Source organism: Rhyacophila brunnea, unplaced genomic scaffold, assembly GCF_057557595.1.
Source record: "Rhyacophila brunnea isolate RB1 unplaced genomic scaffold, BYU_Rbru_1.0 scaffold_9, whole genome shotgun sequence".
Taxonomy (NCBI): domain Eukaryota; kingdom Metazoa; phylum Arthropoda; class Insecta; order Trichoptera; family Rhyacophilidae; genus Rhyacophila; species Rhyacophila brunnea.
The window spans coordinates 44,731,526-44,757,788 of NW_028233361.1; the positions used below are offsets into that span (position 1 = coordinate 44,731,526).

At 32.5% G+C, this 26,263-nt stretch overlaps 1 protein-coding gene across 2 annotated transcripts; it reads right to left on the reverse strand.

Annotated features, from left to right (window-relative positions):
- Window positions 1-1,395: 1,395 nt before the first annotated feature.
- Window positions 1,396-25,844, reverse strand: LOC147063707 (sodium-coupled monocarboxylate transporter 2-like). Of its 2 annotated transcripts, XM_085959870.1 has the most exons (11): window positions 25,748-25,844; window positions 22,888-23,141; window positions 21,020-21,144; window positions 19,362-19,514; window positions 17,791-18,013; window positions 10,640-10,780; window positions 9,601-9,730; window positions 6,354-6,442; window positions 4,804-5,074; window positions 2,380-2,543; window positions 1,396-1,831 (listed from the first exon to the last, which is right to left on the reverse strand). In XM_085959870.1, the coding sequence occupies exons 2-11, from the start codon at window positions 23,100-23,102 to the stop codon at window positions 1,537-1,539; spliced, it is 1,806 nt and encodes a 601-aa protein (XP_085815996.1). In that variant the 5' UTR covers window positions 23,103-23,141; window positions 25,748-25,844; the 3' UTR covers window positions 1,396-1,536. The 2 variants fall into 2 exon arrangements, with proteins under 2 accessions (XP_085815996.1, XP_085815997.1); XM_085959871.1 differs by lacking the exon at window positions 10,640-10,780.
- Between the last annotated feature and the right edge of the window lie 419 nt (window positions 25,845-26,263).

The following is a 26,263-nucleotide window of genomic DNA, read 5'->3' on the forward strand; positions in this document are numbered from 1 at the left end:
TTACAATTTTAATTGGGTTCTAGTGTGCCCATATTTTGTTTTATAAATGTTTTGAAAAGAGATTATCATGGGATCAAAAAAAATAGTACACACTTTATCAGCCATACTTTGAAGTGTACTTAGAATACAAATAATAGATGATGTTACTTAGTTTACAAATAAACATGCCTAAACAAAATTTTAATAAATAAAAAAAATCGGTGTGTACTTATGTACGCGCATTAGAAGTTATACTTATTTGGCGTAACAAAACAAAAACAAAACTTGTGATAACCTAGATTCTTCGACTAGCTCTTAATAATTATCTTGTTAAATTACACACTCAAGAAAAATGACCGCTTATTGGAACGCCGTTGGTTTATTTCTATATACTTTAACTTATATTACTAAATTATATAATTATTTATCGTTGTTTTTATTTTTAAAGTAACAACTGCCACTATGACGTTTAATAGTTTGTTTACGTATGGAATGGCAAATGGCCGACAATAATAAATTCGCTGTCTAGGCAACGGAACAATTCTAAACTATAATATTATACTGTATAATCGTCACGATTGCAGTATCATACTGTGGCGTGAAGGTAGTGCGTTCGGCTGATAACCCAACAATCGGTGGTTTGAATCCAATCGAGTGCGTTTTTTTTCGTGTGAAAAAAATAAATTATATTGTGTTACATGTCACACACCAAAAATACACTCTGATCTGATTTCCCAAACGCGCCAAAAGAAATATAACTTCAATAAAAAAATAATTATCTATTCTAAAAGATTTCTAAAAAGCTTCGAATTTGGAAGCACAACTTACGTTACATACAACTTGCAGTTCGGTTTTGAAATTACTCCGATAGGTGTCAACTCATATCTATAATTTGATAAAATCGTGTGATCGATTATAACAGGCTACGATATACGTCCGTGTTGACTGGTTTATGTAGTACAGCGCGTATATACAGGTGGTTTGGTACAAGAGCTAATAAAGTACTATGACTTCTGCAGCTTAAAAGAAGAATAATTGAAAACGAAACAAAAGGTCTCAAAATGACAATGATTGAACTAGGATCAAAAATTTTCTAATTCTATTCGAGTTGTTTTATTTTATTTTCCTCTTCTTCTTCTTGGACGTTCCCTCATGGCTGAGGATCATGGCCTCCTTTGAAGTTTGTCATCGTTTGAGCGACCAAGACTTTCGATCTCTTTCGAACCTCAACTTTTCTTAGGGCAGAGTGAATGCTGCCCCCAGTCATCTCCTTCACTAGTGGTGAGGTTAAATGTAGGTATAGGGGCGCACACTTAGATCCTGCCGTTGTCTACCACATTGATTTGGGGGAAAAAACTACAAATTAAATCAGTATATTTATTTATTATATGTACAAAGTCGCGGGCTATCGATAGTTACAATGAAACACTAATTGTATTTTGTTGGACGACTACATTAACAAATAACATAACAATTATCTCTATTAAAGCTATTAGATACATTTCTCATAAAATATCATATTCTCAAATTATAAAAAAATAATATTGTAATTATCACTCATTTAGCATCATCTTCCTTCAGATCCTGCATCATTATTTCGACGGGTTTATATTTAGAATTTTCCCCAACTTTGCCAACTCTCATTTTGTCCATAATGTGTCTCGGTAAAAAGCGGTGTATAACTGGGCTAAAATATTCTGGCCTCATGTGCTTTTCGCTAGGTGCCTCTGTCAAATAACTGATCGGTATTCCAATGAGCAAAGTTATTATAATGCCTATTGTTGAATACCACATTACGGATATTCGGTAGATAAACAGTAAATCATCAGAGCCTTCTTCGGGGTGTTTAGACCTATAAAGAAATGTATTTATTAGAAGTTATGCTCACGGTAGAGTCGCGGAGAAAAGTGTTTTCTCTAGAACCGTAGATACTTCACGACTTCTGACGCCGCAGTTGTACCAAATTCATATACATAATTATTAACTTTTCAATTGGGTTGACCAAAAACTAATAACCGTTCGTTGTATAAAGATATTTAGCATTTATAGAAACGAGAAATACCCTGGAGAATGAATGGCGCTTATATGTGGCGAAATACCGCCATGATTAACTCAACTCAACAAAAAATTTAAAAGGCAAAGGCTGCGAGTGGGATCTGGGATCGATCCATGGATCTTTCAATTAGCATGAACGCATGATGCCGATTACGTATATTTCGGATGAGTGACAAACTGTTCTTCGGTGATTTAAAAAAAACTATTATTGTAGACGCAAACCATTTTTTAAAGTATTAGTTTTTATTAGTATTAACATTAAAAAATGAATCGTTTTCTTAGAACAAATTTGAATGATTTATTTTTTTTTAAATTCCTAGCTGAAATTTAAACATTTAAACTCACGTCATAGTTTCCATCTGTCTTGTATCATTACCACTAAAGTTACATTCATCTATGGAGAGTGGCTTCTTCGGGTGAACCAAGATTCCATTGGCCTCAGCTTGGTTGCTTCCGTAGAAAATCCAAATCATGATTATACTGCTTATCAAAGCCCCGATAACAGTTCCCTGAAATTTATGATATTATTTTCATTTTGTATGTGTGTAAATTTATCTATCAATAATAGTCAAAGAGACGTGTGCATATTAGGCGGTATGAATAACCGGATAAAATTTGACCACTGACATACCCTCGCTATAGGATTGGTTTCCCGAATATCCGTTTTTGTCGAAATCGACCTTTTAATGCAGAATGTTTTTTTGTTTCTAATTGGACTAGAACCATCCCTTTCTTTAAATTACTTTGTTATGGTAATATGCTGTAAAAATAACAATTTAAATATCTCCATGTATTTAAAAATAGGATTATGAAATTTGTTTTCCGTTTCCTGAACATTTGGTCTATTCGGCAAATCAATCCTACAGCGACGATACAGGTAGGTATGCGTAGATATTTAACACCCACGGTGGCCGAGCGGCATAAGCGTTGGACTATCACGCTGTGGGTCTCAGGTTCGAATCCTGGGTCTGGCAAGTACACATATTGTTTTTCAGTTTGTGTGTGAGTCAGGGTATGGACCTAATAGGTTGAGCAAGTGGCTGACATCCATTTCTCGTAAAAAAACAAAATCTGTTAATACAAACCTCTACTCTGTGGAGGCCCATATGATCCTATTAGGATCGGACATGGTCAAAAAAAAAAAAAAAAAAAAATGCGTAGATAGCGACAATAGCGGCAAAACACTTAAGAGCGTACTTCAGTGAAAAGGCAAAAAAAATCAACAGTAGGTGCGACGAAATTTCTCACTAGTCGCCAATCTGAGACAGATAGTCGAGGTGTCCGCACGTCGATTTGTTTTGTCATGGCGTCGGATGAAAATATTCTTAAATCGTGTAAAGATGACTAAAAAACTTTACGTATGTACTTAAAAAAGAAAACAAGTCAATGAATATACTATTATTATTAGTAATATAACAATAAACATAAAATTAAATGGACGCATTTTGGATTTTTATGACAAATTATATTTCGTTCGGCACGCGTCATTTGCATAATTCGCGCATCGCCTAGCCACGATCTTTTTAGACCATGCCTCAACTGAGGTAAAGTAACAGCCATCAATTAATTACAATTAATGTTCTGTAAATGTTTCTAGAAGTGTTATTCGAGGTTTTCTATGCATAATTATATCTGTTTAAGATATCAACATATAAATTACTGTAGGTACCTTTTCAATTTCAATAACATTTCAAACTAAATAGATCGGTATTTCGAGTCTGCTTATATTTGACTATTTGCAATGTCACTGTCTATTGCTTAGCACATCCATTTTGTAATTTATTACTATGGATCTTAATGTGTCTCTTAATTAATTAAAAAGGAATTCAGAAACAACAAAGATTGGGAATCACTTGCGTTCCACAAACCAGTGACATCCTCGAGGACTAGACAGACCATTTACTATTTATGGGTAGCAGATAAATGAAGTAAATATAACCAAAAAGAAATGAAAATATAATTAATATTAAATTCTACAGGTTTTTAAAAAGGTTTGTCGATAGCTATTTCGGTTGTAACACCATTATCGAGACTATTCATATAGGCCGTTTGCCTTTGCTTAAATACTATACGCATAGATAGAGACAGAATACATTTTCTTATTCGTTCAAACAATATTATGACTTTGTATACTTATTATTAATTGTAATATTATTAATACTTTGAAAACCCTAAGTGGGTTTTTAATGGATATCAAAATTTACAAAATTTATCACAATTACAGTTACAGTTAAGTAAGTATAAATGAGAGTTTTCGCCTGCGGTGCTGACAACCTTCAACTGCACAATTTTAACTAAATGTATCTGTAGCATGTAAAAACTGTTTCAATTGAACACACTACGACATCTTTCGGAAAATTATAAAGCGGTCTGATTCTTAAAAAAAGTTTTTCACAATTTCGAGCGCTGCCCCTTATTATTGTATATTTTTGAACAAAGCCTTACTTTACAGTACCAGACAATCCGTATCAAAAGACATGGATGCGGGTTTTAATTTTGCGCCTGGTAAAAAATAATTGTTATCATTTCAATATGTGTACGATTCAAAGCATGCACTCCATAACGGTTCATCATATAAACTATAATCTCCGCCATCTGCTTATCTTACAAGCGAAAATGGCAAATTACCATTGTATTTAAGTATATACAAAATAGAATGACTAAAATAATGTATTATTTCACTTAGAAATCAAAGAGAATATAGTAGATATTATAAGTATATTGTAATATTTTTAATTAACATTAATAACACATTTTTTATTATATTACCTTAGAATTAGCTCTAGGGATAAGCATACCCATGCTAAATACCCCTAAGAGAGATCCAGAAATGATTCCGTCAAAACTGATCGAAAGCTGCAGGATGTTACCAAGTCGATCTACCCAATACACCATAACCATGCAAATTAATCCTAAGATAACGACGAGAGACTTCATGATGGTGCTGGCAAAACGATCGGAAGTATCACCTGGCATCCACATGGATATGAAGTCTTTGTAGACAATACCACAGGCTGTGTGGAGCAGCGAAGACATCGTGCTGAAATTGTAACAATGTGAGAATAATTTTATCAATTTCATGAATATTCTTAGAATATTATAGCCGATTAGTTTTTGTGTCATGTTCAATGAATTTAATTTTATTACTTATAGTTTTTAATGTAATTCAGATAGTTGAGGGCAGATCTATTTAGTTAGCAAGATCTCATGAGTGAAATCAAGTTGCAAGTAATCAAAACTGCATCCATCTCCAATATTGTTACCAAGGTCCCACCAAATATTTCTGACGCGACTGAAACTAAAATTCCAACCAGTATCTAGCTAATATATTTCGATGGCGGCTCACTGGCAGCAAGACTGGAATCTCTCAGTTTCAAAACGTTTGCGACCGAAACCGAAAAGACGCGATATGCTAGTCTCCCAGTCTCTCAGTTTCCAGTCACCAATAAAACAGTGGTAAGTACCAATATCAGTAGGTTCGATGAAAAATTATATTTTCTTACCAAAATTGGTAGAACTGAACAAGCAATAACAAGTCAAGGCGTCAAAAGTTAAAGATGGGCCAACCGATTTTTAATTTAAAATATTTAGTAGATGTTGAGTAATTAATACTCCTGCCTGTATAATTACAGGCTTCCAGAATATTCCCGTAAAGATATTACGGTAAAAGCTTATAATGAAGTATTAAACATAATTGGTTTGACAGTTTGAGGTTATGAGATTATTATTGTAAGCGAGTTTCAGTAGCGCTGTGTGCAAAGCATTAGTCATTGGCAAGTTTATTAGTTCCACCAGCAACCAGTTTGTCTGATTTCAGCTTCTCCGTGAGCAAAAGGCCTCATTAGAAACAAGTACAGGGTGACTCATCGCGAGAGTGATAAATAATATAACAATTAATAGTCAAAACCATGTGTGTAAGTGAGTGACCCGGGATCAGCTGTAGCGCTTCAGACATTCAGCAGTTCGACCACCAAAAAGGTCAATCCCTGGACTATATCCCTGCGTTAACTATTCTCCACACAATTCAAATTTTCTCAAAAACAGTCCATTCAAAATAATTATCGCCAGACAAAAAAATACTACTTTACAAAACGTGCACCAAATTGGGCCTAGAATCAACAGAGTCAAACCAAAAAGGTGAAACCTTTCAGGACCAATTTTCGCGTGGATTTAGTGATGTATTTTTCATCCTCGTCACCTTCATGACTGAGAATCTTAAAAATACTGCCACATTATAATTATAAGCTTACTCCATATTCCCTCATAATCTTCAATGATTTGCCTTAACGTAAATATTGAAGGTACGTAGAGATACACACCTTAATGCTGCACTGAATACTCCCGCGATAAATAAACCTGGTAATCCAGGAATTCCTCGAGCAGTGTCCAATACATAGTAGGGCAAAATCTAAAAATATGTTAGAATATAATTATTACCTATATTATGTTTTTCAATAATATAATATAGGTACCTAGTTATTTTAACTTAATGCGGCAGCATTTTCAGTAGCCCATGTGATAAAATGCAACCTCTTCATATAATATACGAGCTTCGCCGCTACTATGCAGATATATACAGTTGACTTGGAAAATGGGGTAAATCTGAGTCACATGTGCTTTGCAGACGACATTGCTGTCTTTGGGAACGACCCAGAAGACCTTCAGACCAGATGCAGGAGTTTGTAATAATTAAAGCCGCAAATTAAGTTTAAAGATAAATTTATCGAAGATAAAAGTAATAATCCACTGTTTTGCTGAACTAAAAGCGATCTTCAGCAGTGGCACTCAAATCGAGCAAGTCAACAACTACGTCTATTGAATATACATCATTTTGTAAAACACTTCTAATAAAATATAATATAACCAATAGAAAAAATCTTTTTTTTTAAGTTAGACACCTGGCAGGCATCGAACCTGCATCTCCTGGGTTTACACCCTAATCCGCGCATTATCCACTTATACACTCCTACATTCTTAAATCTTGTGAATTATTCGTTGAATAAAAGAAATAGTTAATTAAAAAGTTATTAGCAAGTACGAGTAAGCTACTTTATAAAATATTGGAGAAATCCGTGACGTCGGTTAGTAATTGAAGTAGTAGATAACTACTTTGATTTAATATACAAAAACCGATCGCCAATTAATAGTAGCTTGATTTGGAAGAACGCTGATGAGATGGTATTAAAAAAAAGGCCAATAGTTAAAGTTTGTCGTCATTAGTATGTCACCTCGTAGCATAGTGGATAATGTGCGGATTGGGGCGTAAACCCAGGTGATGCAGGTTCGATTCCTACCAGGTGTCTTACTTTTTTCGAAAAGATTTTTTCTATTGGTTATAATATATTATTTTCTTAGAAGTGTTTTTCAAAATTATGAATGTTCAATAATTAGAATGGTAAATTCTTAAATCTTGTGAATTATTCGTTGAATAAAATAAATAGGTAACTAAAAACTACGTCTATCCTGGATAACACAATATGTCAATTGACGGTGTGATGGTGGTATGTATGATGAGATTTCTCGCGGTACCAAACTGGCATTTAATACATTGGGATGACTGAAAACTATCTTTAAAATTTACCTCCTATTGTATTTTAAGTGTTCAACCAATGTATGCTACCAGTACTGACGTTGGCGTGTCAAACATGGATTCTTAAAATAAAATAAATAAAAAAAAATCGCAACGTGGCATCGAAAAATCACAAAAATGGAAACACCACAAAAGAAACCAATGGATAAGGAGGCACCAAATAGGCTGGACATATCACTCGACGAGTGAACATCCTCTACCGTAAACCGTCATTAGAGTGATACCCAACTGGCACTCAATGACCACAGACACGCTCTAAAGCCCGCTGGATAGATAATCTCATAAAGTTCGCTGGATACGTGGCAGCAAATAACTAAGGACCAAAAAGAGTAGAGGGACTTACGGGAGACCTTCATCCAACAGTTTGTCGACCCTGGCTGATGATGACGATGACTAACCGAATTTCCAGTATGGAGCAATAGACCTCCTATTTCTACATTCATAAAATCGTGTCAATGAGCTTCTGTCTGAAACAGTCGCGTTAGGTCCCAAGACAAACCCAATTCTATTTTGATTATCACTCCAGTTGAAGGCGTTGTTTTATTTTACTTATTGCATATATCGGTACTGTTTGGTTATACGGAATACAGCGGAAAACGCATTTTGAAAATACCTGATATACTGGATTATTTGTTAGTTTGGGTTAGTTTAGGTTAGGTTAGGTTGGGTTAGGTTAGGCTAGGTTAGGTTAGGTTTGGTTTGATTAGGTTAACCTAACAAATAATCCAGTTTAGCGGCTATTTTCAAAATATGTTTTCCGCTGTATTCCGTATAACCGAACAGTACCCATATATCTTCATTTTTCAATATGGCAGAGGTTAAAATAAATATAGAAACAGACTCAGAAACAGCTTAATTATATCATTGTGTTGATAATATTGATGTTATTTTAATTACAACTTTATGCACATTCATAGTTATATGGGCCGTGTATGAAATTTTTGCGATGGCAATATAAATATCCATTACAGCATTAATCCTATCGATCGAAGGTACTTGATAGAATTTGAATTTAAATCCATTGGAATATGCATTACAGCGTAAATCAATTAATTATTTGTTGAAATACATAAAATTTGTTAAAATTGTATTCCCTGTGGCAAGTTTAGCGTGAAGCGTGGCCGTTTCGATAACTACAATACTGACAATCCTTTCATAATACACATCGCAGCGCCACAACGGCGGCCATGACACTTCAACTTATAATTTTCGCACTCTAGTAAAACTATTTTACTATATTTTATTGAACACCTGGTAATTATAAGGATATGCTAGGATTTCTTGCATTTAGTCCGGGTATTTTTTTGCGGCCCGCCATCATTAATTGTACTTCTGATTACGAATAACTTTTTTAAAATTTAAAAAAAAAATATTGATATAGATTAAAATTTGTTTAGCAATAGTACGCGATTCATTTTCAATAGATATTGATTGTGTACCGACAGATCTATAACTTGAGATTATTGATCTGCAGTTTGACACTGATTTAAGAGAATTGCTTCGTCGTGAAGAAATCTCCAAATTTTACAATGCCCTTAATTCAGACAAATTCGACCAACTTAAAGATTATGCAAGAAAAATGTTCGTTATTTTTGGATCAACCTATCCATGTGAACAAATATTTTCGATCATGAACCTCAATAAAAATTCTTAACGATCAAATATCTCCGATGCCCATTTACAAGCAGTTTTCAGAATATCAACTACAAAATAAACACCTGAATTTAAAAAAAATGTACAACAGTTTCATTCTTCTCATTATTTTTTTTGTAATGTTTATTTTTCGTGATAATGTATATGTATGTAGTGTATATCTAAAAATGGTATTTAACTTGCGGCCCGCCGCTCATTTTAAATTCTTGAATTTGGCCCTCCATCCAAAAAGTTTGCCTCCCCCTGCCATAGGCCATATAGATATCGTATAATATACAATAGAATAGATCAATTTGTTAATTTCAAATTGAGTAGATACACACCTGGTCAACCTTATTAATTACGCCTGATGTTAGAGGATCACATCCACTGTATCTGGCATACATAATGTAACCAGCAAACAAACATAATGCTTTTATTAATGTAATAGCAAAACAGTAGATGTACAGCACCCTAAAACATTACAAACATTTTAGGATAAATAAAAACATTGATTAGTAACACTATAAATTTTTTATGTAACCCAAGTTATATCATGTAACCCTAATAATCACATGTAACCTTGGTTATAACATGTAACCCAAACTGTAAAATATCTGATTTAATATTTTAAGTTTAATTAAAAACTTAAATAGATGCGATGTTGGAATGATAAAATTATATATTAGAATAGAGTAAGGGGTAGTTAAAGCCACTCATAGGTCCGTTCAAATTCTTGCCCATGCGTATCACATAGAGATCGTTGTGAGATATATGATAAATGGTTTTATTGCCATGGAAGCGACTGTAAAAAAGGTCAATTGGATAAAAAAACAAAATATATGCCCGTTGTGATCAACCAATGACAAAATCCCACAGATCTTCACAGGGTTACATGATGTAAATTATTGTACATATTAGCCGGCTCGCACATCACAACTCGCTTTGTGTGCCTGACGGCCATAAATCAAAACTTCCGAGACTGCCGGCTAATGTTGCATGATCACAATCTCGCACATCTGCCTAGCGCTTCTAGCTCTGCCAAGCACGGCGACAGTCTGGAGAGAAATGGCCGATTGTGCAGCTGTGCGCGTGCGTAGAGTCGATATGGCCGGACATCGACATGCAGGCTTTGGCCAATGCAACTCGACGCATATCGCAGGGTCGCAGAGTCGCAGTTGCATCGGCCAATCTGCGAAGCTCCATTTGATAACGTTTGTTTCATGGTTTACGATAACGTCACATCGACGAATTCGTCGTAAGACGCATGCGGCGAGTTCTGATGTGCGAGCCCACTTACATTTCGCAGTAGCATACTGCATTGAGTAAGAGGATGGTGTTTCTAGAAAGTTAAAACATTAAGCTAATAATTATTATACATACTTATTTGCATCGGCTAATGAAGGTACTGAGAGAAATCTTTGAATACACATTTGATTAACCCCCATTACAGAAATCCACCCCAAACACATTCCGACGGTCGAAGACAAGAGGGTTGAACGTTTGTATATGCTTGGGTCCATACTAAAAAATAAAAGTTAAATACCATGGTTAATATAATTTCCTGGACAACTATAATATGCTAGTTTCAAAATGGTTACAATATGTAATTTCAAATTGATATAAGTAAAAAAAAAAATGATCAAGTTACTCATATTAAAAAAAATTACACGTGTATTTTCACATTTCAAAATAAATATAAAATTTTAATTTATTCAAAAATATTTTCGCTATATTAGATTGAACTTAATTTTAATGTTAGAATTCTTTAACGGCCCACATGCTCAGCATACGTCAAAATGGAGAATTTTCAAAGCATGATCCTGGACATTCCACGTTGTAGATAATCCATTTACATAATTTTTAAGCCTTATTATCCTTTATATTTATTTTAAACATTTGGTAACTGTATAAAGTATTTTTATTACACAAAATAGTATTCTTTTAAACATATCGCTCTAATAATTTAGAATATAGTCATATTTCAGTACGTCCATGTGAAGTGGTGTTAAGATTTTTTATATTTATTAATTTTTAAAAGCATTTATAAAACCATTAGTAAAATTTATGTCGACATTATTATAGTGAAATATTTACAATAAAAAATTATATTGATAATCTCTGTGATCCCAAATTTGACAAGAATTAGGCATTTTATTATTCAAAAATGGGCAAGATTTACACATTCAAAGATAATTTTAAAGATACTAATGATAAGCTATGTCTTTGACGATTCAAATGTGATAAACATTCTACGAATAATGTTTGCTTTATAATAATAAGAATAATACCTTTCTAATTTAATTCTAAAGAATGATTCCTTTCTAAGTTAATATAAAATGTAAATTATCAAAAAAGATGTCAAATTGCAAGCTTTGTATATTTGCGTTATGTACCTCTGCGGGTCTATTCAATACGCAAGGCCGCTAAAGTGATAAAGTGATAGTATTTACGGCTAACTAGGATAGGTTTGTATGGAGTTATTAGCACGTTTTGTAACAATTACAATATGTTGGTTTGTATTGTTGCAATAAGTGAGATATTTTAACAGTGCGTCTCTTGGCTGTGATAAAATTTAGAGCGAGAAATAGTTTTGACTGATGAGACGGCTTACTTATTGTAACAATTATAATACCTCAATACATAGAGTATGTAATAAATACTATCACTTTAGCGGCCTTGTGTATAGAATAGGCCCACTAGTAGGTGGAGCATTCATTTTAAAATACATATTATATAATTCCATGAATTGAGTTCAACATGATTTGTGTTACATTCATTGATAATTTTAATAAACAACTACCTACTCGATGCATATAAATATGCAAATGGTCACGTAGTAGATATTAATAGTCTGTTAGGGGTTGTCCATACATAACGGCACTCTAAAAGGGGAGAAAGGGTTTGTGATGATCTATGACGAATGGAGTTAGACAAAATGTGATAATAACCAATAAAATAACTCATTTTTTTCGGTTTATAAAATACGCTTTGAGAATATTATACTGAAATCGATCATATTTTGTTACTTTTTTTTTTTAATTAATGGGGTTGTCAAAAACGTGACGTAATTATTAAAAAGGGGGTAAAAGATTTTTTAACGAAGTATCATGATGGAGAGAGAGAGGGGTTATAAATACAGAAAATTGTCTAATGTAATTTATAAATGACTCATTATAATTATGTTGAATTTGGTATTGAAGATTTATGCATAAAATGCGAAATAACCAACAGCAGGTTCGGTAATATTGAGGTACAGAAACTTAAGAAGAAAAAAAATTTGTACGATGAGATGCATGCTGAGCATAACGTGTAATGATAAAAATCTCAATATATAGATAGAAAATCGGTGTGTGTACTTATGTACGCTCGTTAGAAATTTTACTTCTTTGGCGTAACAAAACAAAATAAGCCGTTACCTGAGTCTATTAATATTACAGTGGATTAGGTTGATGAAAACGTACGCGATTCATCTGTGTCTCATATAGCACATGATAATTGTAATTTAATTATTGTATTGGACCAAAACTCATCTTTGCCATACAGCGGTTATAATCGATTCAGAAGTGCCCATGATGAATTAATAAAAATCTAATTTTCATATAGTTTTTGAATTATTTTTATTTATTTATTGATATATAATTTTACTCATAAATAATACTTACATAAATATGGCCTCAAATCTTGATACACAATCTTTACAATGAAAAATAAATATACACTCTAATATAAATAAAGTTTTATGAATATAAATTAGCAGTGTAGAATGTTAGTCTCCAGAAATTTGTTTATAAACATATATAGTTATTATGACACAATATTGGTTATATTTACAACACGTGCCCTTTACTTGGTTGTATTGATCGACTAACTAAATGACACTATGTGCATGCACATGTATCGTTGAGACCGAAATGAATATAATCATAATAATAAATTATGTGTTACATCGACGCGCGGAACTTCGTCACACGCTAAAAATACACTCTGATTTGTTTTCCCAAACGCGCCAAAAGAAGTATAACTTCAAAAATAAACAAATATATGTGATGTATGAGAGCTTTATAAACACTATAAATAAAACTGGGTACCATACGCAGTTTGAATAAAAGATTGCTGGAGACATCTAGTCATCCATTGTTCCGCTACATCGATTAAATAGTTGTTCTACAAAATTACGTGCCAAAGCAATGCTCACAGCCGAGAGAAATGGGAGAAAATTAGAGAGTAGATCCATGATGACGAAAAACTTTTTTCTACACACGCATTCAAAATAATTATGTCTGTATCTCATTCATTGTTCGTCTCTTCGGGTGGGATATGACAGTTTGTTAAAAACATAATATCAATTATTGGTCATGTTTGTGTTTCCTTTTAGTCCACAATGTCAAAGCTAGAGTTGGGTTTCGGGAATTCTCGAGAAATTTTCGAGACTTTCCAGCCCGAATCTCGAGAATTGAAATTTTTAACATTTCGGGAAATACCGGATCTCGAGAATCTTTTCTTGAGATTCGGGATTTCTTTATTATCAAATATTAATTAAAAAAAACGATTTTTTTTTAATTGAAATAAATAAACAAAATTTGAGTTCGAGCGTGCGATCGTGTGATTTTAGTTCAACACAATAATTAAGCCAACTTCCACTCAAAATGAGCGCAATTTTTCATCATCAGGGAATTTTGTGTTTCAAAACCGTACGCGATTGTAAAACCATTGACAGTCTGTATTTTTTGAAATTCTATTTTAATAAGTAATGTTTTGAATTATTTTTGTTTTCCTACTTCTTTTGTTTGTCTTCTTATTTAAATAAAAGAAATCATATTTTTTTTTAATTAGTCTGTTTTTAGGATTTTTTTATAAATATTCTCGATATCTCGAGAATTCTAGAGAATTCTTTTCTGCAAATCCCGAATCTCAAGAATTCAAAATTTTATAATTTCTGGAAATCCCGAATCTCGAGATTGAGATTTTCTCGGGAAATACCCTACTCTAGTCACAGCTGTTGTTCCGTACCTGCTGAAAGTAAGCCAAGTAGGACTTGCCAAGCCGACTTTAGGTTAAAATTTAGAAAGCGCTTCAGTGAGAATTGTAAAAACTGCTATTTAATGTCGTCGCATTTAGATGGGACAAACATAGCTTAGTAGTTGAAGTACATGGGCACGAATTCCGCTGGGTGTCGTATTTTTAAAATATTTTTTTTCTAGTGGTAATGTAATACTCTGGCGTATTTTCATATTATTTATGTTCAATAAAGAATGTTAAATTCTTGAATATTTAAAATTATTCGTTGAACAAAAAAATAGTTTATAAAACGTTGTCTGATTAACAGAATAACTGAACAAGTAGATTCTATGATAAAAGGTAAAGAAAAAATGAACCATTAGACGTGTGATGTAAAAATATTTAAGTAATAATATTTTTCATAAAACATCAGTTAAGTTGCTCGAATTTAATATTGTTATATTTTTTCAGTTATGATACGTAACCAACGACTATCGCGTTTTTCCTGGTGCACAAACTTTTCCCACTTTTCTATGAAAATGCAAATTATATATTATACTGGAACGTGTGTTACTAATAATATTCATTTGTATGCGATAACTTTTGATTAGTTTGCAACTATAACTATGACTATGCATGATAATGATGTCAGTTCACAAACATTTCACTGCAACAGATCTAAATAAAAACTCAAGCGGCTAAGTTAAAATTAACGTGAAAAAACTAAACTAATTTTCCGGATAGTTGTCTTTATATTATAAATATAATCATTATATCTTCATATAAAATTATATTGAGTGTCTAATATTATTTTGATATATTGTTTTTAGTATTATTAGACGTTTTTCTCAAATATCAATGAACGTTTACATATTTTATGTTTTTTATTCATAGAGAAAAAGTAATTAGAACGGTTATATTATAAAAACAAGCAGACAACTCAATACAACTAAATATTAATTTAGTAGTTTTTTTTATGGGTATTTTAACATCTTTTTTTCGTTTTATTTCAATACTATTCCAGAGTTTCTCGAATTTCTGAAAGTGTATTATCTGAAGCGGATTAGTGGATTAGTTCTATAGGGCAAGGTTTCTCAAACTTTTTCTGCAATGGAACACTTCTCAAACCCGGAAATTTTAACGGAACACTTAGTTTATTTTGTATGATATTTATTAGCGCAGCTAACCGTTAGTTTGGCAACTTTCGTTAAACTTACAAGACTTGTCAGCCGGTCAGTTAAAAACAATATACCCCATCTTTTTCATGCGCACGGTGTGAGAAAAGATGGTCCTCCATCTGTACCTAGATCATGACCCTCACATCCTGAAGCGGGCTCTCAGACTAGGATCTTTGGCGGGCCCCCTACTTATCGCTTAAGTTAAAGGCAATGTGACGATCTACAGTTTCATATTCCAAATGGTGTTCGACGTAAAATTAAGGGTATTTTTAGCGATTTTTGTATTTTTAATACACCCACTTATATGTTGATATGCACAATTATGGACATCTCAAATATCGACAATAATCAAAAATTGTAAGTGTGGCAAAACCACATATTATTAAAAAAATTTAGCATGCTTGAAGTGAAACAGCGCCGCAGGCCACTTTTTTTACTATTAGTGCATGTTTGTGATGTGTGTTTATCTCACTTGGCTGGTCGATCTCTTACGCCGGGCCCTCCGTAAGCCCCCAGGCTAGTTTCTGTTGCCCCCCCCCCCCCTTGTGGGAGCCATAACCTATCTAGATACTTGACGTCATAAACATCAGTGGAGATTGATCATCACTCGTCTTTCAATATGAACCTTTCCAAATGGTCGCGGAACACCTATTCAGGTTCGGCGAAACTCTGGTGTTCCGCGGAAAATAGTTTGGGAAACCCTGCTATAGGGAAACAATTCAAAATACCCAGTTCCAAGATAATGCCATTTTAAAATATTGCACAAATTTTTCATTTCAATGTAAAAGCCTTGATTTTTTAAGTAAATGTGTTAAATAAACCATTTGTTTTATTTAACGAATAATTCACAAGATTTCAAAATGTAACATTTTATACATTGAACAAACATTATAATATGAAAACACGTGAGATATAACCTACAAGAAAAAATATCTTTAAGAAAAAAAATACGTCAGCCGAAGTGATGAACCTAGTGTGTGACCACTGGTATCGCGCCAATGTGCTTTAACCAATTAAGCTACGGACGATTAATTACGATAGTTTTAACTGGTAGTTTCTAAGTGAAATGCTTATCAAATTGCATTATAATTTTTGGCTTTCGGTTTTTGTATATTATGATTACTCCAAGTATTTAATTTTTACAACGTACTTGCACTTCCCAATAATTTTAATAAACCATTTCTTTTATTCAATGAATAATTCACGAGATTTGAGAATGTAACATTTTTCTTTTTTCGTATTTTTTCAAAAAGAGGTATTTTCTAGTGGATGGGTTAAATATGTTTATTTTTTATTTAATTCAAATTTAATAAACTTAGCAAGACACAATGAAATTTTACAGTATAACAAATAATCAACCCGGACATTGCCGTTTATAATTTAATTAATGATTAATCCGAGAAATCATTTATCGATTTTATGACCCGTTAAAAAATTTTAGATTTTTTTTGTTAAATTATAAAGAAAAGATTTTTCTACGTCGAATGGCATTATTAACTCAAAAACTTGCAATTTTGAGTTTTTGTCCTATATAAATTGGGTTAGAGATTGCAATACCGAATGAAAATATCAATACCGGTTTTTTGGTATTTCTTATTGAATACCAGTATTAATATCGGTATTTCTTAAAACAATAAAAAAACAGAAGTAGGTTCTTATCAATAAATATAGCCATTAAAATCTTTTTAAAATATTATTGTATAGTAAAAACCTACATACCTACATTTATTATGTTGACATTTAAAAATATTTATTGATCATAATTGTAGAACTATGATTTTTTACAAATAATTTGAATATATTGATAATTTTAACTAAAGCCCTCAAAAGTTCATCAAGTGAAAATAAGTCCGGCTGCAGGAAAAGCTTCTAAAATTCAACGGTTATAGAATAATTGAACATTTTTGTCACGGATGTTTTCTATTTCAAAATAATATTATGATAATTCATCGCGACAATTACTTATATGAATAATTATTTGATGAAATTTGTCTTATTATTTTTTTACCTCTGTTGGATTCACTCAATATAATTGCATTTTAGCAGCACATAACTTATAATTCATTTTCAAAAACGTAAACGAGTGTGCTTTTGTTAATACCGAAAATTCCGGTATTTTGGATTTTTAAAACCGGTGTTTCGGTATTGATAAAAACTGGAATACCGGTATTGCAATCCCTAAATTGGATATCAATGACTTGTTACGTCAAAAAAGTTTGATACTTTCTTTCGATACGACGCTCCTACTAATGACACATTTCGACAATATTAGGAAACAACATTTACTTTCTCTCAAAAAAATTGATTCGTTTGAGTTACCTTTAAAACGTGTTTCGACAAGCTATTATTACTTACTCAAAAAATTGTGTTCTTCCAGATTCCTCAGCCAGGGTCCAAATTTTACTCAACCCCCCTTCATTTATAGTGCCAAGTATCAGAATTGTGAAAATTGAACCATTCATCATAACAAATTGGATTGTATCCGTCCATACAACGGCTCTTAAGCCACCAATTGTCGTGTAAAAAATGCATATGAGGCACACGGCGGGAGTAACGTATTTCATATCAATACCGCTCACTGAAAAGGGAACACCTGTTATATTATAAAGATTTATAAACTGGAAAATAAATTGAAAATAATTATATTCTTTGATAATTATTGATTTATTACCATGTGTCCAAGGAGAATAGAGCCTAATGGGGGGGTGGGATAGGTAAACAATAGATATTTGAACAAAATATTGCACACTTAGACATACATGCTAACGGGGCTTAATTAGGGATTCCAAAACCGATATTTCAAAACCGATATCCCAGTCTTTTTCGATACCGAAATATCGGTTTTAAAAATTGGACAATACCAATATATTCGCTATTAAAAGTGAAAACAACCTGTATTAACTAACATAAAAGTTTTAACAGGACTGTACATTTTTTGTTGGGTTACGCGATGTCTAGTTTACTTCCGTTGCCATTTGGCGTGTGAGTGTAAAAAATACAAAAAACTAATATAACATTAGGTGGAATTATCAGTGGGGCACATACACATATAAGATCACTTCATAATATAAATTTATTGAAAGATAATTCGAAGAAGAAAGTGCCTATCAGTAAACTACTATTTGTAAATATCAACATGTCTACTATATCTTACCTTTACCTATTTTTAATACATATTTATAATAAATGTACGTATTTAGATATTATTTTCTATGAAATATCAAGAGATTTTTATATCTTTATTTATTGGTAAATACTTATATTTTTTATATATTTCACGAATACCGGTATTCAATAAGAAATACCGAAATACCAGTATTGGTATTTTCATTCGGTATTGCAATCCCTAGGCTTAATATGTATATAGGTAAACTAGTGATTTCCAACTGGAGCTCCACGAGCAGTGTCAGAAACTCGGCGAGAATTAGCAAAAGCTACAACTAACTATGAAAATTAATTAATAGCGCATGTACACATGCAAGGATTTACTTGCACTAATAGTGTGTATTTTAAAATACCGCTATTATTACTACTGTTTACACGTAGAAGTGCTGACTGTCTCTCCAATCTCAATCTTCAAGCGTAAGCGAGACGCGATGTTGTTATCGTATTGGTTCTGTTTGATAGATTCAAACAGGTTCGGACAAGTTCGTAGATAATCCGTAGACGTCAAAATATTCTGTGCGTGTAGTTCATATTTCTTCCGACAGGTGCGCCATTATCGTCCTACTGCGCATGTGCACCATAATACAAGTAGGTACCAATTATTGCGTGAAAACTCAGAAGGTTCTGAACTTTTTTGATACTTACATGCATGCAATCTTGCATCGATAATACATATTTACGCGTGCATTTTCTTGTAATCGCCGCGATAATAAGTACCGTCAGCCGTATACCTATGCACGTGTAAACGGGGCATTACTCACCAAGATTAAACGCCAATGCCGGGACATACATGACAACGGGGATGTTGATTATGTATCCAACGAGGCAAATAAATGACGCTACCATTCTGACTTTTTTGCCAAAACGTAATTCCAGATATTCGAAACTCGACGTCAGCTGGAGAGTATAGAAAACTAAAAAAAAATAATAAGAAAATATAATTAACTATTTCTTTTATTCAACGAATGATTCACAAGATTTAAGAATATATCATTCTGATTATTGAACATATATAATTTTGAAAAACACTTTCTGAGAGAATATATTATAACCGATAGAAAAAATCTTTTTTGAAAAAAAGTAAGCCAACCCGATGGGGAATCGAACCCCGTATCTCCCAAGTTTACGCCCTAAATCTTGTGAATTAATCGTTGAATAAAAGAAATAGTTAATTATAAATTATTAGCAAGTGCAAGTAGTTACATCTAAAAAATATTGGAGAAATTCCACGACGTCGGTTAGTAATCATAGTAATAGTAAATAGTTACCTACTTTGATTTAAGAAACAAAAATCGATTGCCAGTAGCTTAATTCGGAAGAGCACTGATGAGTAGGTATTAAAATTGACCAATAGTTAAAAAAATTCACGATTAGTATGTTACCTCGTAGCATAGTGGTAATGCACGGATAGGGTGTACACCTGGGAGATACGGGGCTCGATTCCCCGCCGGGTTCGCTTACATTTTTTCAAAAAAGATTTTTTCTATTGGTTATAATATATTCTCTCAGAAAGTGTTTTTCAAAATTATATATGTTCAATAAGAAAATAAGTGTACATGGCACAGGTCCTAGCCTAGGTACAATTTCAGGATTATTATAATATCGAACTTATATTATGAAAGTTGTACGAATGCATTATGGTCAAAAATATGTAATGATACCCACTTAACTCCAAATGACAGAAAAGCAACGAGACCGAATGACTTTGCATTAAACTGACATTTTGTCGAACTGTCATAAATGACGTGCCAAGTTTCAGAGTATGTTATACCTGCCAAACTTTGCAAGTTAATAAGGGTAAATAAACAATGACCATGTAATATGATGCAATACTTATATAATTATTTATCTCGATAAACACAAGTGTGGTCCAGTAGACGGTCATAGTACTATGGACCTACGCCCTGATATCACACACAAGACATCAATAAACTAATTAACATGATATCACCAAATTGTATAAAAAAACCCCACGCATCTCACGCCTTCGTCTATTATTTTTAATTCTTTGTAACGTGTATATCTTGTCCGCTGTATATTATGTACTGCATTTCCGTTGAATAAACTTTAATGGTTTAACTTTCGTGAAAGCTTTATTGTTTTCCGATCATCTTCTCGCCACCTGACAATTACCTTCAAGACGACGGTCTTTAAACGTAACAGCTGTGAATACTAACTACTCAGGAGTTGCACAGAAGTCCAGTCTTTGGTAAGGTGACAGAAGAAGGATAACACCATCCTACCACAGGTTCCTTTCAACACAAGTCACCCGATTTTTTTGCCTTCTTCTTTGAAGGATATAACAGAACGGTAATTTGTACAAATTAAAAAAAACACGTGTCATTGAGTTGAGATACCACGTGTTTTATTGTAATCGTTCAATTAACTCGGAGGAATATAAATAAATTTAAATAAAAACCTGGTAGATACACTTTGCCAATGACAAATGCCATCCCCAACATTCCAATACACGACATTACGTATTGACCTCCGTATGTATAAACTTCTGCAGGCATTCCCAGGAGAGTTATAGCCGACACGTAGCTGCAAGAAACGAAATAAAATTAATTAGGAAACTTCACCTGGAGATACTTGTAGGCAATAAATAACTTATGTATTTGGACTTAAATACCGGTGAGATAATTATATATGTTCGTATTTTCTCTTACAGTTATTTGATATCGAAAAACCGTTTTCCGTATAAATGTAATTTTATATGAAAACCACTATGATAACATATAAAATACGTTCAAACCCTTGGTGCATATCAAGGGGTAAGTAAAGACTATAATATACATAAGTACCTTATATATTATTAATTTGCTACAAAATCTCAGCTGAGACTTATTTAGCAGTAAATATGTATACACTTTTATCACATTTATAAATAAAAATTAATGATTTTAAAAACAAAAACAAAAATTTACATAATATTTATAATGTTTGTGTACCTACATAATATTATAGGTTAGTTTCAACAATGTGGTATTTTGTAGGTTACATTCTTTAAGAAACATTTGGATACATAAAAACACTTTGATGTTTGGCTGAGCTATAAACATCTAAAGATAAAGTGATAATTGTTATTTTTATTATCATTATTGCCAACCTTTTTTGACGTAGGTATTTAGAACCTTCGTGCTCGTGGTATCAGACTTTTACATTAGAGTATCCTCCACGTAACCTTTCCATTGTACACAGTGACACATTTGTGTGTATACGCAACTGTAATATAATTATATTAGTAAATTCCAAGCACTTGATTGATTTACTCACGTTTTAATTCAAAAAAATCTATTACAAATGGCAGGGTTACGTGACGGCTACTCTACATAATATATTAACTCACAGTACGCCTAATTCGACTAGAGCAGTGTACAATACATCATTTGAAAGGTGAGGAATATTCCTATACGCTCGACAATACTTATCGATTTATTTTATTCAACAAATAGTTCACTAGACTTTAGAATATAACATTATTTTTTAATGAAAAAACATAATTTGAGAACACCTTAGATATTTACCTACTAAAAAAATGTTTTCCGCTGGGCGTCGTATTTTTTTGGAAATATAGCCTATACGACACATGCACTATGACGGTGTTGCTTTAGAGTAACGTGTCATGGTATCTTACGAAGACTTAACTTCGAGAACATAATGTGTTTGCGGCGGATACTGGAAGGGTATGACTTTAAGAGTAACGAGGATATAAGAGAGCGGACCAAGCAGCTTCTCATCACACTGATAGTGAAGATGTGACGTTGGACCTGGCTTTGCCACGTGCTGTGGATGTCGCAAGAGAATTTCAACATGGTTTGCCTGTTCTTCAAACAAACCGGATTTCGGAGTGTATATGGCGAATGTGCGTAACCTGGGAAGAACACAGGGCCATAGGGATTCTTAGAGGTGTCCTTATGCTTCAACTAAGGGACAGAAATGGTCGAAGAAGAGGAGAACGATATTTTGAGGTATTTCCAAGTTATTTAATACCTTTTTTTAATAACGACATATGACACATAAAATAAAGACAAATATATGCTTCTTGGTTTTCAGAATTAGTTAAAACCTCTATCAATAGTTTAACTATAATATTTCTGATATATGATATAATATATAACTGACAATACTGCCAGATAGTGTTACTGTATTTTTAATACATAATTGAATTTTCAATAATATTTCTTGCCGGTTAGGAAACCTTTGTCTTGTGAACATAATAATACAAGTACCTAGGTATATTAGAGTATTCATTTAATATATGTATTGGTATATTTATTATCTTACCTTGCCGCCAGAGACACTGCGACTGGAAAAAACTTCATCTGTTTCCCTCCCAGTAGATATTCATCAGGTGTATTTTGGTTTTTGTAAAACGCAAAATATACTCCGATTAGTATTGACAAAACCAGCATGCCACCAAACAAAATGTAGTCAACCACCGAAAACACCAGATATTCCAGTTTTTTCTCGTGAACTATTGATTCCGTTACGGCCTCCATTTTGAATGTTTACTATTCTCTGCAGTTTAAATTCCAGTTCTGTAAATTTAAACGAAATTTTATTTATATTTACTAAAATGTAATCTAACATCGGTGTAATTTCAGTAGGGACAGTGTAAAAGAGCGTCAAAACCAATTATTTACACATAACTCGGAGAAGCATCGGAAATATCAGAAAAAATCTTGGAGCGAGTGGAATTCGAACTTTTGTCTTTCACTATCCGCTAAGTGACCACCACTAACCATTAAGGGGGAGAGGCATAGAAATTCATTATCAAATTAAAGCTTTAAACATATTTTAATCGATCGATACCTATCTAAATACAATGGGAAAAATAAAATATTTTTTTTTATTTCAAAGAGAAAGCGACAAATTTGAAAAAACGGCTAAAAATAAGGGTTTTACTAAAGTAAATATTTATTGTTCCAAGTAATTTCTTGAAACAAAATTATCGATTATCGAAATTAATAAGTTTTCTTGGAACTAGTGTATCTCTTTTGTCAATTAATTATAGTTTTAATGTTTGACACAAGTACTAACTGTATGCATATACATAGTCTAAGCCTTAGGTGTTTATAAATTCGATCAATAATGGCAGACATTTTTTTAAATTGAAATCGAGAAATCCTAATTTACAGATGGCGTCAAGAATCAGAATTCTTCCAAATTTAATTTTTGATGTACAGAGACTAAAATAAATATACTCATATATGTTATAGATACGGAGCATGCCCTGGAATAATTGATAAAATTATATGTAGGTATCATTGTGCAATAGATTTGCTTCATCTAAAGTATATTTTTAGAATCTATTAGACATACCACATTGCAACAGAACACACCATAAATATGTAGTACTTCATCGGGCGCCCGTCAAAATTCCAACTATATCATATTAATATTATGGTTATCTACTATGGTTTTACTATTAAGTCAACAAGATAAATGTATATTAATGTTTATATTAATCAAATTAATTAAACAAGAGATGTTAAAATTACATTAATTTATCTTACAAAATTCAAAGTGCATACCTATTCTATGTCATTTTGATACAGCTGTTATCACCAATAGATAATTTTAACATTGTAGAACCAAGACAATCTTTGTTCAATACTTGGAACACAAAAGAGAGGTTGTGCAACAAAAACGCTATTTCTACTACTACTAGTTTAGATGATATTTCAAATTAAGTACTTTCCACTTTATGGATCGGATGAATTAATACACACAAAGCATGATAATAAATCGTTTATTTTCTTATTTAAACATATTATTTATAATCTGTTAAATTTATGAAGTGTACATATTATTTGATACTGTCAATCAGGGCATTGAACCGGAAATGAACTGAAAACTGAACATCGGTTAAACCGTTATTTTTGTCGGAACGAAACCGGAACCGAACAGCAAAAAACCAATATTTCAAACAAGCATGTTAACATAATCTTATTTCCCGGTTATCCTGCACTGCGACGTACAATTGCGCCGATAGTCGACTTTAGCCCAGTCGCACATTGAAAATCGTCTGGGATAATGGTCATAAATCAAAACTGACCGCAACATGCAACTTTCTTATCTTCTTATAGACAAAGCCGTGCGAGGACATTGACGTCACACGGCAAGCTAAAATGAATGACGAAATGCAACATTTTGGGATTATACCGGTGCTGCATATCGGGTTAAAATATTGTAACTCCAGATGTTCTTTTTATACTAAAATGTTTTATTTCAGCACTATGCAAAGTTCCATAAGGTAACGTGTATTTTGTTAATAACGATTACGTCACATCGACGTATTCAACACGTTGCAGACGAAATGAGCTTAGATGTGCGAGCCGTCTTAGTCATTGACGGAAACACCAATTCCTTAAGCATACTACATTATGTATACTAAATAAAAATATGCTGTTCTTTTTCATTTGAAATGTGTGCGTAAAATTCAAGACGCAACGAAATCATTCACGATGACATATTTATACATATTATAATATATTATATAATACATATTTATAATATATTATTTTTAAAATTTATGGCTACGATGCGTGCAGTGCAACATAACCATTGATTTCGGAGCGTGTAGCCGGGCTATGCTATCATGCAAGTACCATAAAATTTTCTAAATTATGGTGGAAAATAAATTTGTAAAAGAAATAAAAATTAATCACTCGGAGCTAAACCTAAAAACCGTTATTTTTTCTGAACGAAAACCGAAACCAAACCGATATATCATATTTTTTACTTGAATTTGAACAAAAGCCAAAACGAAAAAAACAACGGTTCGAAGCCCTGCTAATTGTGTAAAAAACACGTGTCATATAATATATTAGCAATTTCATAATACCTGGTTAATTCAACGCAATTTAAATGTGTTCATTCATTTATTATAAGTAGAATTCATGAAACAAACAGCTAGTAGGTACTCTAGATAATAATTTACTATAATAACTGATTCATTCAGCTTAAAAAGATAACACAATATCTATGCGGTTGAAACAGGTCCAAAGCGTTATTTACTATGATCGTTGGTTACTAAACAATAACTTGTTTTATTATATTATTTTATTTGGCGTTCTACAAAATTATTTAAGCTATATAAAATCTGTTAAAACAATTACTATATCTTGTGTCTGACACTTACCTAATTATTGTAGATACAGTAACTTGCAATCACAAAGAATTAGCATATTTTTGTACTACAATATTACAACAATTCTATCTACCATGCATATTTAAATTTTGTAGTATGTATAAGAAAAATTATCTTACTTAACATGACATATTTTAATTATATAAATATTTAGATATACTTAAACTTTATTTAACTTTGCATCAAAATACAGACCTTCTCAAACTTTATTATGTTTATAATTAATATAATAATATCAGAGGGTTGGAGCGGACCCTTTCTTGAGTTGCTCCGCTCCAACTGCACTCCAGCTCCGCTTAGGGACCTTATACCATTGATATACTACTAGATGAGCAGTTCCCATACAAGTGTAATTTTAAAAATGTACCACAAAAGATCTAACGAATATCGTCTTATAATATTTCCTTGTAGGTATAATGCGTTAAGACCGTTAACATGGATTCCCGAATTTCACCCGTATTGCCCTGGCTGTAAAACTAAATTTGCGTTCTTGGAATAGTGAACCTA

Coding starts and splice junctions, on each gene's coding strand:
- LOC147063707 (XM_085959870.1), bottom strand. CDS start 23,102: ATGGAGGCCGTAACGGAATCAATAGTTCACGAGAAAAAACTGGAATAT. Junction 6,443..9,600: donor TAATTAATAAGGTTGACCAG/GTGTGTATCTAC, acceptor ACATATTTTTAG/ATTTTGCCCTACTATGTATT. Junction 1,832..2,379: donor AGACAGATGGAAACTATGAC/GTGAGTTTAAAT, acceptor ATTTCTTTATAG/GTCTAAACACCCCGAAGAAG.